General features: G+C 47.6%; 1 protein-coding gene across 2 annotated transcripts in view; it reads right to left on the bottom strand.

Annotated features, from left to right (window-relative positions):
* The window catches only part of Tcerg1l (transcription elongation regulator 1 like), a 202,346-nt gene that overhangs the window by 135,156 nt on the left and 51,297 nt on the right, over positions 1 to 15,893 (bottom strand). For both annotated transcript variants that reach the window (XM_012951464.2, XM_045136690.1), the window contains exon 4: positions 7,905 to 8,084. In XM_012951464.2, the coding sequence (XP_012806918.2) occupies positions 7,905 to 8,084 (180 nt within the window). The remainder of the gene's footprint in view (positions 1 to 7,904; positions 8,085 to 15,893) is intronic.

Genomic DNA, 15,893 nt, shown 5'->3' with positions numbered 1-15,893 from the left:
CCCATACTAACCCCTTGTGTTCTCCCTTCCCCCCTCCTTCCACCAGCCCTTGTCACAGCAAGGGAAACAACCCAACTGACAAAAAAAGAAAAGAAAACTATGGATCAGTGAAAATACTAGTAAATCAAATGTGCGGTAAGGGGCTAACATAAAAAAAGTAAAGATCTTGTATGACTTAGTGGCAAAAAAAAAAAAACAAAAAAACTCTGAAGTGACTAACTAAAAGGTTAAGGTAGATGTCTGTCACAGGAAATTTGCAAAGGCCAGCAGGCAAGTGGAAAGACAGCATCCCCATCATTAGGAAGTGCAGGCCAGCCCACTGTGAGACAGACAGCTGTGAGGGCTGCATGAGCTAAATAGAGAGAGCACAGGTGCTCGGTGGTGAGAATGGGAGAAATGTGAACCCCTGGTCACTGTTCGTGGGACTGGAAGTTCTAAAGGTCATCCTATTCCTGAATGAAGTTAAAGACAGAATGACCTTCCGCCCAACTTCCCTCTTCAGTCAGCACCTTGTAAAGATACTCACACTCCCACGTTCCTTGCTCACAATGGCCAGGATATGACACAACCAAGATGTTAGCTGAATGGCTAAAGAAAATAGCATACATACACACACGCACACATACAGCAAGAGAGAGAGGTACTGTAATGGACGCAATGAGACAGACAAGAAAAGGAAAGTGTACTGTGGTATCACTGTATATGGAATTTAGAAAAAAAAGAATGAAAAAAAATAGAGATAACGAGAAAGACAAGTTTTCATGGAGAGGAGATGCAGAGAGATATGTCACAGGATAAGAAGCAGCAGATATGCAGGAACAACAAGTTTAAAGACCAGGTGCACAGTGAGGATTAATCATAAGGAGATGACAGCTGCTCCTACACAGGGGGAAATAAACAGCACCCTTGTCTCACAAGAGGACGGCAGTGTCTGTGGTCATTTCAGAACTGCTGTTGTGTGCCTTAAATACACAATAAAACACAAAACAGAAGCCAGGAGTGAGTCTGTGCTGAATGTAAGACAGAAAATGTCGGGCGCGGAGGCCGCTGTCGTCAGCCTCTGGCCAGCTGCAGGAGCGGCCAGATGGACGACACGACTGGGACACTCTGCACACGGCCACCCACCGGAGCCGAGGAGTCTGGGGGAGGGGCAGAGCTGGAGCTCTACAGCAAGGCCTACATGAGGAAGAGCACGGCCCAGACCCAGTGGGGAATCAGGAAATTAAAACTAGTAGAATGCCACAAATAACACTCTAGGAGTAAATCTGAAAACCTACAAGAAATGTACAAATTCCATAGAAAGAAAACATTTTCCAAAATTAAGAAGGAAAATACTGACAACTTGACAAAAGACTCATTAGTAAATTTTAAATGATTAAAGGTCTTTCAACAAACAATAAAACTTGAATAGGTTGGTGGAAGGGCTCTGACCTCGAGTAGATTATGTCCCTCACACTGAGATTCTTCCTAAGTAAAACAAGATAGTGACAGCCGGGCACAGGCCGTGAGGTCCTTCCCTGTGGAAAGCCAAGGCCATGGAGATATTCCTGGTTGCTGCTGGGCAGGGCCGGGGTGGGAGATCAGAGGAAACAGCTGGTGTGGGCAGTTTTCAAGCGAGGACTAGGTACTGAGTAAGATGTGCTACACAAGAGAGGGTTGATTTTACATATGGGATTTTTAATTCGAAACAAGGGGCACATCAGTTTCCTTCAGATATGAGCAGGGGACATTCAGATCTGAGTGTTTTTTACACCTGGGGCAGCTCACACCCAGCACAAGGGGCAGATCTCCCAGGCCTAGGGCCTGATTCAGAGCCCAAGTGTGGCTGGATGGAAAGCTGGAGCTCACCCAACCTGAACTACCCATGCCACAAGGAGCCACTGACAGGCCACAGTAGCCTCAGTCCTCATTCTGAAGTGACTGGATTTGAGACTCAGATGAGGAAGCTAACAGCGTGGGCCATGTGGAAGGACAAAGGCTCACAAGCTGAGGGTGCTGGAGCTCAGGGAAGCAGCTTGCAGGGACCACAGTACCCCAGAAGGGTCGCTGTAGCCTCAGATGAGGGTCTGTAAATGACAGACCACCTCCCTAATTCCCACCTCCCCTCCCTCAGGATTCCAGCGGGATTGGCGGGTAAACCGGCTCTGTGGTCGCAGCCACACTGCCAGAGCTCTGCCCCTGTGGCAGGGGCAGCCCAGGGAGCCTTGGGAAAATGCCCAGTATTTACTCTGCCCCTGGTACTGATAATCCCTATGGGGACAAGGACAAATCAGACTGGGTTCCTTCATTTCCAACCAAGTCCTGGGAATGCGCACAGGGAAGCAATACTCTAGAGGAAGAGGGAAGGAACCTTCCACACGCTGAAACCCAGACAGGAGCTCGCTGCTTTACAGGGGATGTGTCCACCATGACAACTAAGACATAAATATGGATTTGGGGGTGGGGCGGGCCACACACAGAGGGCCCATGTCTCCAAGTATGAGAAGCCTGTGACCCCTGCCCCCACCCCAGCTGAAACATGCTTTGCAATGAGTAGGCCTTGCATAGAACCAAGGCTGAGCCAGTGCTCAGTACAGGAAGCCATAGGGCATGAGAAGAAGGGCACCACCCATGGTCTCACCCTCTTTTTACTGGAGACACAGGGTGTGCAAGAGTGAGCTGTCGGTCTGCTCTTCTCTAAATGGCCCCAGGAAGACCTGAACTGTCAGTGTAACATTTGGCAGCATGTGCTGGGGTCACCGGCTTAGACCAGCAGAGTGGTTCAGGGGCAGCGAAGGAACGCATTTCCAGGGATGGCCGGTGGTGCGATGTGTACCATTTCAGAAGTGGCCCACAGGTCCCCATCCAGGAGACAGCGCTGCATCCCATTCCTTGTGCAATGAACTCATCACATCAGAGAATGGGCTGCTTTTCACAATCAAGCTGGACAGAGGTGACCTAAGGCCCATGGCAACCATGGAAGAATGAGTAAATATGGTTTGTTGATATAAAATTAATTCAACAAAGCCAGCCAGGCAGCCCACATTCGTCCAGAGATGACTCATTTGCATGTGGCAACTCTCTTCAAAGGAACAACAACAGAGGGGCTGGGAGAGGCCAGGCAGCCAGAGGATGGGGACCTGCCAGGAGGCACAGGGTGCCCACTGCACTGGCTTCTTGTACTCACATAAACATATGCTTCTAGACATAATGCACGCTTTTCTTTTCTTTTCAAAGAGGGAGTTTAGGAAGGTGCTAAGATGAACACAGAGAGAACCAGGCATTCCTGAAGAAAATAGCAGCCCTGGAGGGCCCAGGTCTGAGGTGGGTGATCCGGCCTTCACTGAGCCAGCAGGCCTTGCCTTGGGATCCCAGCATCCAGCTACCGTGTACACAGTCTCCCTGCACCTGCCAGCTCAGCACACCCTCATGCAACACAGTAACAAGCTGTGCAGATAGAGCCAGGAAGATGGCTCAGGAGTTAAAGGTGCTTGCTTGCAAAGCCTTCCCACCTGGGTTCAATTCCCCAGTACCCACGTAAAGGCCAGACTCATTACTGCGGCAAGAGACTGCCTCCAGGAAGGTGAGGCACAGACCACCCTTCTGACCTCCACACATGAAGAAATTCCAAAATAAAGTTATGCAGGTTTGTTTACAGCCCCAGCTGTGCAGCACCATCCCTTCCTTAGAAACGCACATCTTTCTCTGCAGCTAGCCTCATGTTCCGTACATTTGGGGGTGTTAGGAATTATGATGTTACAATGTCTCTGGAAATACCTAAAATGTTAATATGTATTGTGATATGGCTTTATTCTCATAGACGAAGTACTTTGTGGACTAAAAAACAAAAATTAAATAAAAAAAGTAGTATTCTGCCTGGTGCTGGCTCACAACTATCAGAGGAAGCGCTGCAGCTGTGGACTTCCCTCATGAGGGCACCGCCGCCCCATGAAAGGCCGTGGGTGGTGCTCTCCCTGAAACCCCTCAGACTTGGTATGTGGCTTGGCTGGCAAGCCACTGGGTAGACAAAGAAGATAGTCACTCCCCAGCTGTTCTGTGGCAGGACAACATGCTAAATTTAAACCATTAAATAGTTGCAGAAGCAAAGGAACAGGTGGTGAATGGTCTCTGAGGCAGATGGCGCTTTTTAATATTTGTATCTGACGGTAATTGGCAGTACTAGAGACAGTAACTATGCATTCCCATTTCACCTTCCTCACTTGAATGCCTCAGAAAGGGGGGGGGCACAATTTGAAACTAAACTCCGTCATCTTTTTAAAAAGAGCCACCTTATTCATGCCATTCAATGGGAAAGGAACTAGGCTTTTGTCCCCATGTTTGTTCCTTCAGTAGGAACCCATCTCAGCCTTCCTGGCCTAAGGGACAGTGACAGGTTTGGTGAGTGAGGCCTGCTTGAATCCCGCTTGCCAGATGTGGGAGGGTCTCTGTCCCACAGTGTCAGCAGAATGGGCAGTGCACCTCCTGGTGAGCCCACCCCTACCACAAACTGCCCTCCATGCCACCCACACAGGGTCTCCTGCAGACAGGTCCGCTACAGCACTGGAATCCACAAAGGGACAGGGCAGCTCTGCTCAGGCCAAGGACACACGTTCTCCATCAGCTGCACCTCATGCTTTCTACAGGTGGGATAGTAAAGACAGCCTGCTGGCAGGGACACACAATCCTGAAGGGCCAAGGCCAAGGGTGCCCAGCCTGTGAAGAGGAACAGCTGTGCACACTCCCACTGAAGAGAAATCCTAGTGAGGAAGCGTGTGGGTGTCCTGGGCCCTGGGAGCCCTCACTGAGAACCACATGCCCAGCGGGACGCAGACAGTGCCAATCTTCTGCTAGTCTTCCCACAGAGCACTCTCCTTTGAGTCCTTCAGCCAAGGGCACAACCTGAGCTTATCCCCATCACCCAGGCAGGGCATCACAGTTTGGCAAGGTTTCTCCTACTTTAAACCACTTTCTCGACAGAGGCATCGTCAACACTTGGGTCCAAGTATTTTCACCCTAAGGGCTGTCCTGGGAGTTGGAGTTAACCTGCTTGTACCCACAGCATCCCAATAGCAACTCCATATGTTGTAAAAACCAAAACCCATCGCCAGCACTTGAAAAATATGTCTATGGGGGAAAATTGTCTCTTGTTGAAAAATATTAATGCAAACCATGTGGAGCCTCCACAGTCATCTGACCTTTCTCACCACATCATGGATGTAACTTAAACTGTTGAGTTCAGTGTGTGTGTGTGTGTGTGTGTGTGTGTGTGTGTGTGTGTGTGTGGTGTACCCTGTGTGTAGATATAAAGAGGCCAGAGGAGGGTGCCATCTATCTACTTCTCTTGCTCTTCCATTTTATTTCCTTGAGATAGAGTCTCTCATTGAATCTGGAACTCTCCATGTTCTCATTAAATAGACTGACCATCAAGCCACAATGATTTTCCTGTCTCCACCCATCTCAGAGCTGGGGTTATGCCTGGCTTTTTATACAGGTGCCAAAGATCAAAGTAAGCCCTCTTGTTTGGTCAGAAAGTCTTCTTACCCACTTAGCCCTCTCCACAGCTCAAGTTCACTACCTTAAGTGGGAATTACTACTGTCCCATTACAAAGACTTTTGCTCATATACTAAATCAAAAGTTGCAGGCTTTCCCAACAGTCTTAGTGTGCAGCAGGTTACAGAAGACCTGGGTTCTGTGTCCACCAAAGCCTCTCTGGCTGTAATGCCATCTTCCCTCTGTTTCATGCCCCACTTATTCCCTCAGGGACATGCTGTCCTTTTAATAGCAGCCTACTTTGCCCATTTCCAGGTATGTCTAGAATTTTCTAGAAGGTGCTCCTGCAAATTGCCCATTTCTCCATTTAATTGATTCCATAAGCTCCCAAGAATGGCCTAGAAACAGCCTGAAGTTCTTGAGCAAGTCAGGCTTTACCCTAGCTCCTTCCAAATGTTCAAGGAAACTTGATATGGTTTTCCCCCATTGGCTCAGCCAGGCTCCCTCAATGGCCCTTGGCACCTGGTTCCAGAAGATATCCAGGGCAACACGACCAGGTTAATACATCTTCCAAAGTCACCCTTGCTTGGGACACCCCTGGATTTCATAAGCTAACCCTGGGTACACAGTTATGGGTTCTAATATGAATTTTAATAAATGTCAGTGAAATGGTGATAACTTAGGTCCCAGAGATAGCCCATGTATTTCTTACTCCCCAGCACATCTAAAAATATATTCATAGCAAAACAAAATTAAGATTGTCCTGGAGAATATAGTGTTTTTTCTCATTAATTAACTTATCAGCTAATAGAGTAACATGGAAGCCAAAGGTCCAGAATAAAAAGGACCACATTAGAATCACCAGAAAGAGAGTCAGAAACCAAGACTGATATTTACAAGAACTGGGAATTGAGACTGGGGAGAAGGCTGTCAGTGAAGTGCTTGCCGTACAATCAGAAGGGCCTGAGTCCCACCTCAGAACCCAGCTACAAATACCATGCAGAGTGACTTAAAATCACAGTGCTGGGGAGGCAGAGAGCAGCAGATCCTTGGAGCTTACTGTCAAGCCAGTCCAGCTGGATCATCAAGTTATGCCAATGACAGACCCTATTTCAAAAAGGTGGGTGATTCGAGGGCACCCTGAGATTACATAGTGAACTCCAGGTCAGCCTGGGCTAGAAAGAGACCCTACTTCAAAAAACATACAACAACAACAAAAAAAAAAGGTGGGTGACCCCTGAGAAACAATACCTGAAATTTCCCTTTGACTTCTATGCATATGTTCATATTAGTACATGGGCACCTGCATGCACAGAGGAACACACACAAACACGTGGGCACACGCAAACTGGAAAGTGGGTTGTCTTCGTGCCACTGTTAGTTTATCTTTTGTGTCTATCCCAATCCAAAGTGCTTGGGAGAAGTGTTTTGGAACAGTTTTCATAGCATGGAATTTTCCCACTTGTGACATCATGTCAGTGCTGAATGTTTCTGGTTTCTGAGTTTTGCATGTAGGTGCTCAGCATGCACCAATCCTGTCTCCTACAGAATTTCTGTTCAGGATTCCCCGCATCACACAAACAGCTCTAAGGCAACAGGATGGATTCACAAGAATGAGTAAAGGAGATTTATTCCATGCCCTTCCGCACTGGTATCACCATCAGTGAGAGTGCAGGATCCAGCATTGCATGGGAACAACAGGGTCGGAAGCACACCACTTCCAGTCAACAGACAGGCAGCATGGAGCATGCGACGGGACACAGCAGATCTGTGGCCCACCCAGCCCCATCTCCCATGAGCCTCCATGCCAAGTCTCTGTACCCAAGGATGTCAAGATGCCTCCAGTCGCATCCTCCCTGACCTTCAGAAAGGTAGGATGCCCACCACACCATGAGCACATTGGTTCTCAGGCCATCTTGTCTCTGGTCTTCACCTGTCTGGTGGGCAGGGCTCCCCAGGAGCCCAGGACAGCTGCTTCCCAAGCCCGGGCAGAGGGATCACAACACTGGGCCCTGGGGTGTCACCAGCTTAGTCACCCAGTGTGTCTCAGGTGGTCTGCCCTTCCCTTGCTCTCTGGCACATCTACACAAGAAAATTGCCAACATCTCAGGGTCCTGCACTGCCAGCCCTACACCATCCATGAAAGGAGAAAGAGGGGTCTGCTTTCTTCACACACAAACAGAAAGTGCCAGGTGGGCACAGCCAGGCCTGGCTCTGTGGAATCCAGGTATATTTGTGTCATCTGACACTGAGCAAACACTGCACAGTGGAAACTGAGTGATCCTCTAGAAGCCGAGCTCCAAGTCCTCAGCAAGGGCTTCCAGAGTGGAGGGGCAACACCCAGAATGCTGAACTGTGAGGACGGGGCCTGCCTCACACGCCAGCTGCATTCTAGGAATAGTGCTATCCTCTAGCGATGGTGCTCTGTGCCTACCTGAAAATGGCGTCGTCCGGAGAGGAATTTTGATGGGTGCCAACGTCAGGAAATGGTATGGCTGCACGCTGGAGGAGGATGGGCCCCGAAGTCCCTCAGAGTCCAAGGAGACCATGGTGCCTGCAGAGATGGTGACGGTGGGACCACTGCTGATGGGCTTCATGCTGTTATGGCAACCACCTGTGGAAGAGGGGCCAAGATTAACACAGGTGACACACTCATTTCTCTAGGTCAAGATAACATCACCCTAAGAATGTGTGAGTGACACTGGCTCCTTCAGTGGCAGCCTGCATGAATACCATCATCCCCAGAATGAAACCGGTCACCTAGCACACATGGCCAGAAGACACTCAGAGTGTTACAACATTCAGAGTGAGTGCCACAACCAAGGGGGGGGGGAAGGGGAGGGAGGGCAAGGAGGGATCAATGTTGTTTATCTTTTCTCCCAGTCCTTCTGCATTTTTCAATTTCTCTTTTAAAGTTATGTTTACAGAAAAATATAACCAAGCAGTTCACACACAGCTGTCAACAGTCACTAACACTTTGTGCTGGGTCATTCCCTGTCAACAGCCCTGAGCTCAAACTGGTACATTGTTACCTTTACGTTGGTTTCCAGAGGGCTCATTCTTGGCAGTCATTCCTATGAGGTTTTACAAATACACACTGTGTCTAGCCTCACAGTGTTGCACACACAAGTTTCATAGCTGGAGAAGTCCACGGTCACCCAAACTCAACCCCACCCCACAGCCCCTGATCTCACAGTGCTGTGAGCTGTTCTCTTACAGAGTCTTATCATCAAAAGCAGACACTGCACACTGCATAGCCTTTCCAGACTGGGTTTCCACTTAGCAACGTGGCTTGACATTTCTTTCATGTTGTTCTGTGGCTTAACGTCCATTGCTTTATAGTTAAATAACAGTTCACTGTAAAGATGGACTGATGTTTATTTGTCCCCAAACCCACGGAAGGACACTTTGGTTGCTTCCAACCAAGGTTTGCCGATTGTGATTACAGCTGCTACAGACAGCGTGTACAGATTTTAATGTGGCAGTGTAATTGCTGAATCATATGGTATGAGTATGCTTAGCTTTCTAAGAAACTTCCAGGCTGTCTTCCCCAGGGGCTGTTCCTGCCACAATCCCCACCCCAAGCGAATGAACGCTCCTGCTGTCTACAGCTCTGTGGTGTTTAGTACTGCCAGTGCTCTGGGAATGGTGTTGCCCTACTTGGTGCACAATAGAATCCCATTGCTGGAATATTTACATTGGAATTCAGGGAAAAAAAAATCATTACTACTCAAAATGATAAGAATACACAAGAGAAAATTTACAAGGCAGATGATAGTGGTGCCCACTGCTGAACTTCTGTTTGGAGGCAGTCTCCGGGTACCACGGCCTGGCAAGTTGGAATGTATCATAATCCCCTTGAAAGCTTGCCTTTCCATACCAGGGTACAGAATCAGCAAAGCCTGACTGGAATTCCAATCCGTGAACAGACTGTTGTATAAATTGGCTATATGTACAACCCCAGAACCATCCTAAGTACGGCCTCTTTTAAAGACCTGTGTATACACAGCTGTGCTAATGTGAGGTTGTCAGGGTCAAAACGCTGTCAGTTTTAGGGGGCACATGGCTGCCAGCTTCATGAAGCAATGCTTTGAAGGTTCAGATCACCTCAAGTACACTCCTACCCAATTCCAATGCAGCTATTAAAAACACAGCTGGAATGGAATCACATGTGTGCCTTGCTTAGTGTCTCCAGTGTGGACAGCAGGGACTGGCCAGGGAGAAGGGCCTCAGGATGATCTGGGGACCCAATTCTGGGAGCCACTGAAAGCCCCTTCCTGTCTGTAGCCTGAGCTGTATGGAGAGAGATGACTGAGGTCTCTCAGGAAGGACAGGTCAGGACAGAACTCTTTAGTAGGCTTAGGGTTTTTTAACAGAGGGTCAGCCAGCCACTGTTTCCAGACAGCTGGAATCCCCTCCAAATTGGGTGTGTAGTTAATGCATGGCAGACTTTGTGGGAGAAGTCAGAACCTGCCTCAGAATCAGTCATGGCTCTCAATTTTTCCTTTCTTGAAGGGGTGGCACTTTCACATGCATATGATACCTGGGCTGTGATCACCTCTTAGCACCTCTGCTGTGGTCACTCCATGAGAGGACAGCTGAAGGAGACACAGAAGACCTCTTCCCACACTGACTCAGGCTTCCCACTCCCAGCCCTACCCTCTCTTGAGGTCCATAAGGCTGTGAAATAGGACCCCAACCCAGCAACCAAAGGGCCTGAAGATGTGTGGACATCATAGCCCAGACAGTGCGCTTCTCTGTGGGGGAAGAAAAAGAACTAGAAAGTTAGAGCTTTTGCCCATTGTCCTGGTAGGGGTGAAAAGCTGAGGCCTACGCTGACATGGGCTCCTCTGACATCTAGTAGCTCTCTCGCCTGACGGGACGAGTTTCCCAAATGAGTGCTCTCCCACCAGCCAGGTCTCCACACAGGCTACCAAGCCCCACACAGAGATTGGAATGGGTGGGCCTGTGGGGACACCTTTCTTCGCCTCTATTCAGAAGTGTTTTGACCACACATTTCAACACCGCTCTGCGGACTGTGAGATAACAGGACCTTTGCCTTTAAAATGTGATCTAGGCAACCAGGAGTGGTCATGACTCTCTCAGAGCCAATGGACAACATGTTCAAGGGGCTTGCATGGTATCTCCTTTATAAGGCACAGATAGGCTTAAATGAGCTCAGTGTGAAGTTTAAATATATATACATACACACATATGACTTTTATTTCTGTGTGTAGGGTGGGAAGTATGGGCATGCTAGAATCTTTTGCCACTGCAAACTCCAGATGCCTGTGCCACTTTGACCGTCAAGCTTAATATGGGTACTGGAGAATCAACCCCAAACTAGCAGGCTTTGCAAGTGCCTTTAACCACTAAGTAATCTCCATAATTACCTCTGTGAAGTTTTTGAAATAACCTTGATATATTATTTGAAATGAAGGTGATCTTTACTGATGAGAGAGAAAGTAACAAACCATGTTTTAAAAGAAACAGATGCCAAGGCAGGTGACCTTGCATTGTAGTCAGAAGTGTGGAAACATTTTATTGCCATGCAATTTGTGTTGCCAAAAATCATTTTTCAACAAGAGGGAGTAAAATAATTATATCTTGTTTAAAAAAAAAAAGCTGGGGGCTGAAAAAATGTCTTAGTGGTTAAGGCACTTGCCTAGAAAGCCAAAGGACCCAAGGTCAATTCCCCAGGACCCACATAAGCTAGATGCACAAGGGGGCACGTGCATCTGGAGTTTGTTTACAGTAGCTGGAGGCCCTGGAACACCCTTTTTTTTTTTCTACCTCTCTCTCTCAAATAAAGAAAAATAAAATAAAAATAAATCTGGGAAGGGCATTTGAGAGGCAGCGCAACTGGCAGCATTTAAGGAACTTGCTTGAGAACTTTCCATTCTTGGTTTGATTCTTCAGCACCCAAACAAAGCCCCGTGCAAAGTGGCACACAAGTCTGTGATCTTAATGTGTCTACGATAATGAGACATGGAGCCATGAGAACCTGGACGCTGGCAGGCCAGCTGGACTGGTGCACATCCAACAAGAAAAGGGCACGGGGCGGGGGGGGGATCCTTTCCCAAGCAAGATGGTTTTTAACCTCCCTTGAGTTTATTTGATTTAATATAAAAATGCAATGCCTCCCAACTCATACACAAGTCAGCTATTCCACGTGGGTAGAACAGGTGGTCAGTAATCAGTCCTGACAACATGCTTCTCATTATTAGCAGATGAGGAGGAGAACAGAGATTCCATGTCACCAAGATGTTCTAAACTTTGACCACAAAGAAATCTGAGCCACCGCGTGGCCCACAGTGGTCAACCAGCACCAGCCCAGGCCATACATCACTAAAGCAAGTGGAAGTGCTTTGGAAAGAGGATGCCCATGTTGGTGAGATTTTCCCCTTGCTGTGGAAGATGCCCAGCATAGCAGGGCAAAGGAGGAAGAATCCTTGTGCTCACAGTTTCAGAGGGTCAGTCCATCATGGTGGAGCAGAGCAGCAGACATCATGACAGAGGGCAAGGAGCAAGAAGGGGAATAAAAAGAAACCAAGGCTAGATGTGACATTCATGTACACAGTGACCTGCTTCCTGTCATGAGTCCCTACTTCCTACCTTTCACTACTTCTACTAACATCATGCCACTGTGAATCTAGGCAGGAGTTAATTCATTCCATAGACCAGAGACGTCGTGATCTAATTGTCTCCAGAAAGCCCCTCACAGACACACCCAGAGGAGTGCCTGACCCACCTCCCCGGTGGGTTCTCGATATAACAAGTTGGTAATCAGGGCTGGAGAGATGGCTTAGTGGTTAAGCGCTTGCCTGTGAAGCCTAAGGACCTCAGTTCGAGGCTCGGTTCCCCAGGTCCCGTGTTAGCCAGATGCACAAGGGGGCGCACGCGTCTGGAGTTCGTTTGCAGAGGCTGGAAGCCCTGGCGCGCCCGTTCTCTCTCTCTCCCTCTGTCTTTCTCTCTGTGTCTGTTGCTCTCAAATAAATAAATAAATAATTTTAAAAAAACAAGTTGGTAATCAGAATTCATCAGTACAATACTTGGTCACTGTGGATGATGGCTGTACATTCACTGCTGACGACATGGTGCAGAGGAAGAAATGGTGAGGCTACTGCCCCTTCCCCAGAACTCCTAGCCAGGGAGGAGCATCCCTGCACATCAGGGGGTATGAGCTCTACACTGAAAGATGATACGACACAAGTAACTGGATGCAAAGAGATAAAGCTTCTGTACCTGCTGCTCTCGGACACCAGCCAGGAAGTGCACAGAGCCAAGAGAACCTCGGACGCCAGCTGCGTCCCCTGAGCGCTGCCTCTTAGCCAAGTTTGGAAGATGAGCCGGGGCTCAATAAATTGTGTGGACTGATATATAATGATAGTAACTTACTTCCCCCAGAGAACTGCAGAAAATCCCTTAGTTGAATAAATAAACTGAGTGATAAGATAGGTCCAGCCAAAAAACATCTGCTAAGCCAGCAGAGAGATAAGCCAAAAATGCTATCCCACAAGGATTACTTAGAAAAGTCAATGTTTTAGGTAAAACAGTAATTAACTGTGTGCTTCTCTGGAAAGCAGCAGAAAGAGGAGCAGAGGTGGGGTGAGAAGGTGGGAGGGCAAGGGTCCTGGAGACCTGTGTGGGCTCAGTGTCACCCCATGTAGCTACTGCTACTGACTGCACCAAGGCCAGCCCTTCTCTGCTCACAAGCTGCAAAGTATCTCTGTTTGCATGTTTGATTTCAAGTCAGCCCTCAACTGCAGGGAGAATGCTCAGGCCTTAGTGTGGCAGAAGACAGGGGAGCTCTGTGACATACTGCCCACAGGGACACATGGAGACCCTCCTGGGGTTTCTGAACTCCCTTGGGCACCAGGCCATGATGAGCACAAGAGTCTTGCATCAGCCAGGAGGCAGGGCACCAGGCTCTGCCTAATGTGCTCTGTGGGAAGGCTGTGGGCAGTGCTTATCCTCCTGGCACCTGCCTCCCAATTCTAGAGCAGCTGAGATTTGCTGAGAGGAAGAAAGGGAAAGATAATATCTGCGCACACAGGGAAGGTAGGTGGGCAGGTGTCATGAACGTCAGCTGTGTGAGTTTAGGTGGCACTACACTTGTTCAAAGACATCCCGTGAGAAGTGGATGTCTGGTTGGACCTTGCTGTCCTCTGTGGACACAGTCTATCAGGCCAGCCCTCAGCCCTTGGTATCTCACTGCCTGCTGAAGTGGATCACTCTGAGGTAGATGTTGAGCCCAGCCACTACAGAAGCCCACTGACATCACAGGCCTTTTAGACTGGGTTTGGAGGAGTCATTTGATGCTAGATTGGGGTTTATGACTGCCAGGGCCTACAGAGGAAGTAAGGTATTAAATATTCTGTTTCCATTCATGGGTGGTTTGAGTCAGGTGTCTCCCATAAACTTAGGTGTTCTGAATGCTAGGTTCCCAGCTGATGAAGATTTAGGAATTAGTGCCTTCTGGAGACAGTGTGTTGTTGGGGGCATACTTGTGGGTGTTATAGCCAGTTTTCCCATGCCAGCATCTGGCATACTCTCCTGTTCCTGTTGTCTACCTTATGTGGGCCAGTGGGTGATGTCCACCCTCTGCACATTCTGTCGTTTCCCCCTGCCTTGGTGGAGCTTCCCCTAGAGCCTGTAAGCCAAAATAAATCCCTTTTCCCCCAGAATCTAGTCTTATTTGGGTGATTTCTACCAGCAGTGCAAACCAGACTGCAACAGTAAAGTGGTACCAGGAGTGGTGTTGATGCTAGTCACCTGACTGTGTGGCTTTGGCCTTTTGGAGCTGATTTTAAAGAGGAATGTGGAAGGTCTTGAAACCTTGGCCTAAGAGATGCCTTGCTGTGCTGTAAGTACAACTTCATGGACTATTCTGGTCAGAGCTGAGAACTGAATGCAGTAAAAACTAGACTGTTGAGATTTGGCTTATGATGGTGAGAAAGAGCTTTGCTTGGACTGGGCTAGCAGTATGTGAGAAGCTTGCTCTTATGGCCATGTCCTGAGAAGTTGTGAAGGGTTGCTTTGCATAGAAATGAACTGGAGTGAGCAGACGGATATGGCACAGAAAGAAAAATCATTGGGTGAACTATTTCCCATTCAGCTGAAATTGAAATACAACCTTTGAGACTGGGCTATCTGACCTGTACTGGGGCAACAGGAAGAATGTAGACTCTTTTGGAGGGGCCTGACAGCTCAAGAATTGTCCAGTTCTTCAAAGTCTGCTTTATTTCCCACCTTGATTAACAAATTGGCACCCTACCTGGTAGTGTGGATATAAAAAATGCAGGAAAGAGAGGGTCCTTGAGTTTGTAACATGGTCTTGTGTTTGGAAAATGGCCATGGGCAGTGTGAAGCAGGTTTGCTGGATGCCTACATTGAGACCCCATGTGGCCATGAGGATGAACCATGGATTGCAGTGGAGACCCAGTGGCGATGTTGGGACCATGAGATGGCTGCTAAGAAAACTGCTGGCCATGATGAAGTTTTCCAGGACTAGCCAAATTCTTAACGCAACTCCTAGTTTAAAACTGTATTAATCTACTATATTGTAGATGAAATAATGTTGGTATGAGTAACAGGAAAACTTTTTCTCCTAGCATAGGTGTATATCAGCAGATTGGATGCCTAGTGATAGTTAACTCTAGATGAAAACATATCCACACCTAAATACTTTTCTACTAATTGAGTTAATCCAACACAGGAGTGCATTCAAGGAAAGATAAAAAAGAAGTAAAAAGGAATTGGGCAATCACAAATCCACATGTTTACCAAAAACATTGCCTCTAGCATAAAAAAGTATTAAAGGCATTAGCCTAGCTAGAGGGTAGAATTGGAATGCCAGAGATTTGTTCCTCCTTAGAATTATCTGACTTGGAGATTCCTCACTGGCTAGAGTTGTTGGGACTTGGAGTTACAGTTTGATGTTTGCCCTGGTTTTTTTTTGTTTTGTTTGTTTTGTTTTGTTTTAATATTTCCTTTGTATTTATTTACTTATTTGACAGAGAAAGAGAGAGAGAGAATAAGCATGCCAGGGCCTCCAGCCCCTGCAAACAAACTCCAGACATGTGTGCTCCCTTGTGAATCTGTCTAACGTGGGTCCTGGGAAATCAAACCTGGGTCCTTTGGCTTTACAGGCAAATATGTTAATAACTAGGCCATCCCTCCAGCCCTATCCAGGTTGTTTTAAATCTTGTATAGGCTGTTTTTTGTTTTTGCTATGCCACTGTTATCTTCTGCACTGTGAATGTTTATTCTGTGCCATTATGGTTTTTTGAGGGTTTTTTTGTTGTTATTATGGCTCAGTTAAAAGACCTTGGACTATGGAAATATTCTAACATCATTATAATTGATAAAAACTATGGAGACTTCTAAAGTTGGACTGAATGCATTGTATTTTACATCATGT

Source organism: Jaculus jaculus, chromosome 1, assembly GCF_020740685.1.
Source record: "Jaculus jaculus isolate mJacJac1 chromosome 1, mJacJac1.mat.Y.cur, whole genome shotgun sequence".
Lineage (NCBI taxonomy): Eukaryota > Metazoa > Chordata > Mammalia > Rodentia > Dipodidae > Jaculus > Jaculus jaculus.
This window is presented reverse-complemented; position numbering and strand designations above follow the sequence as displayed.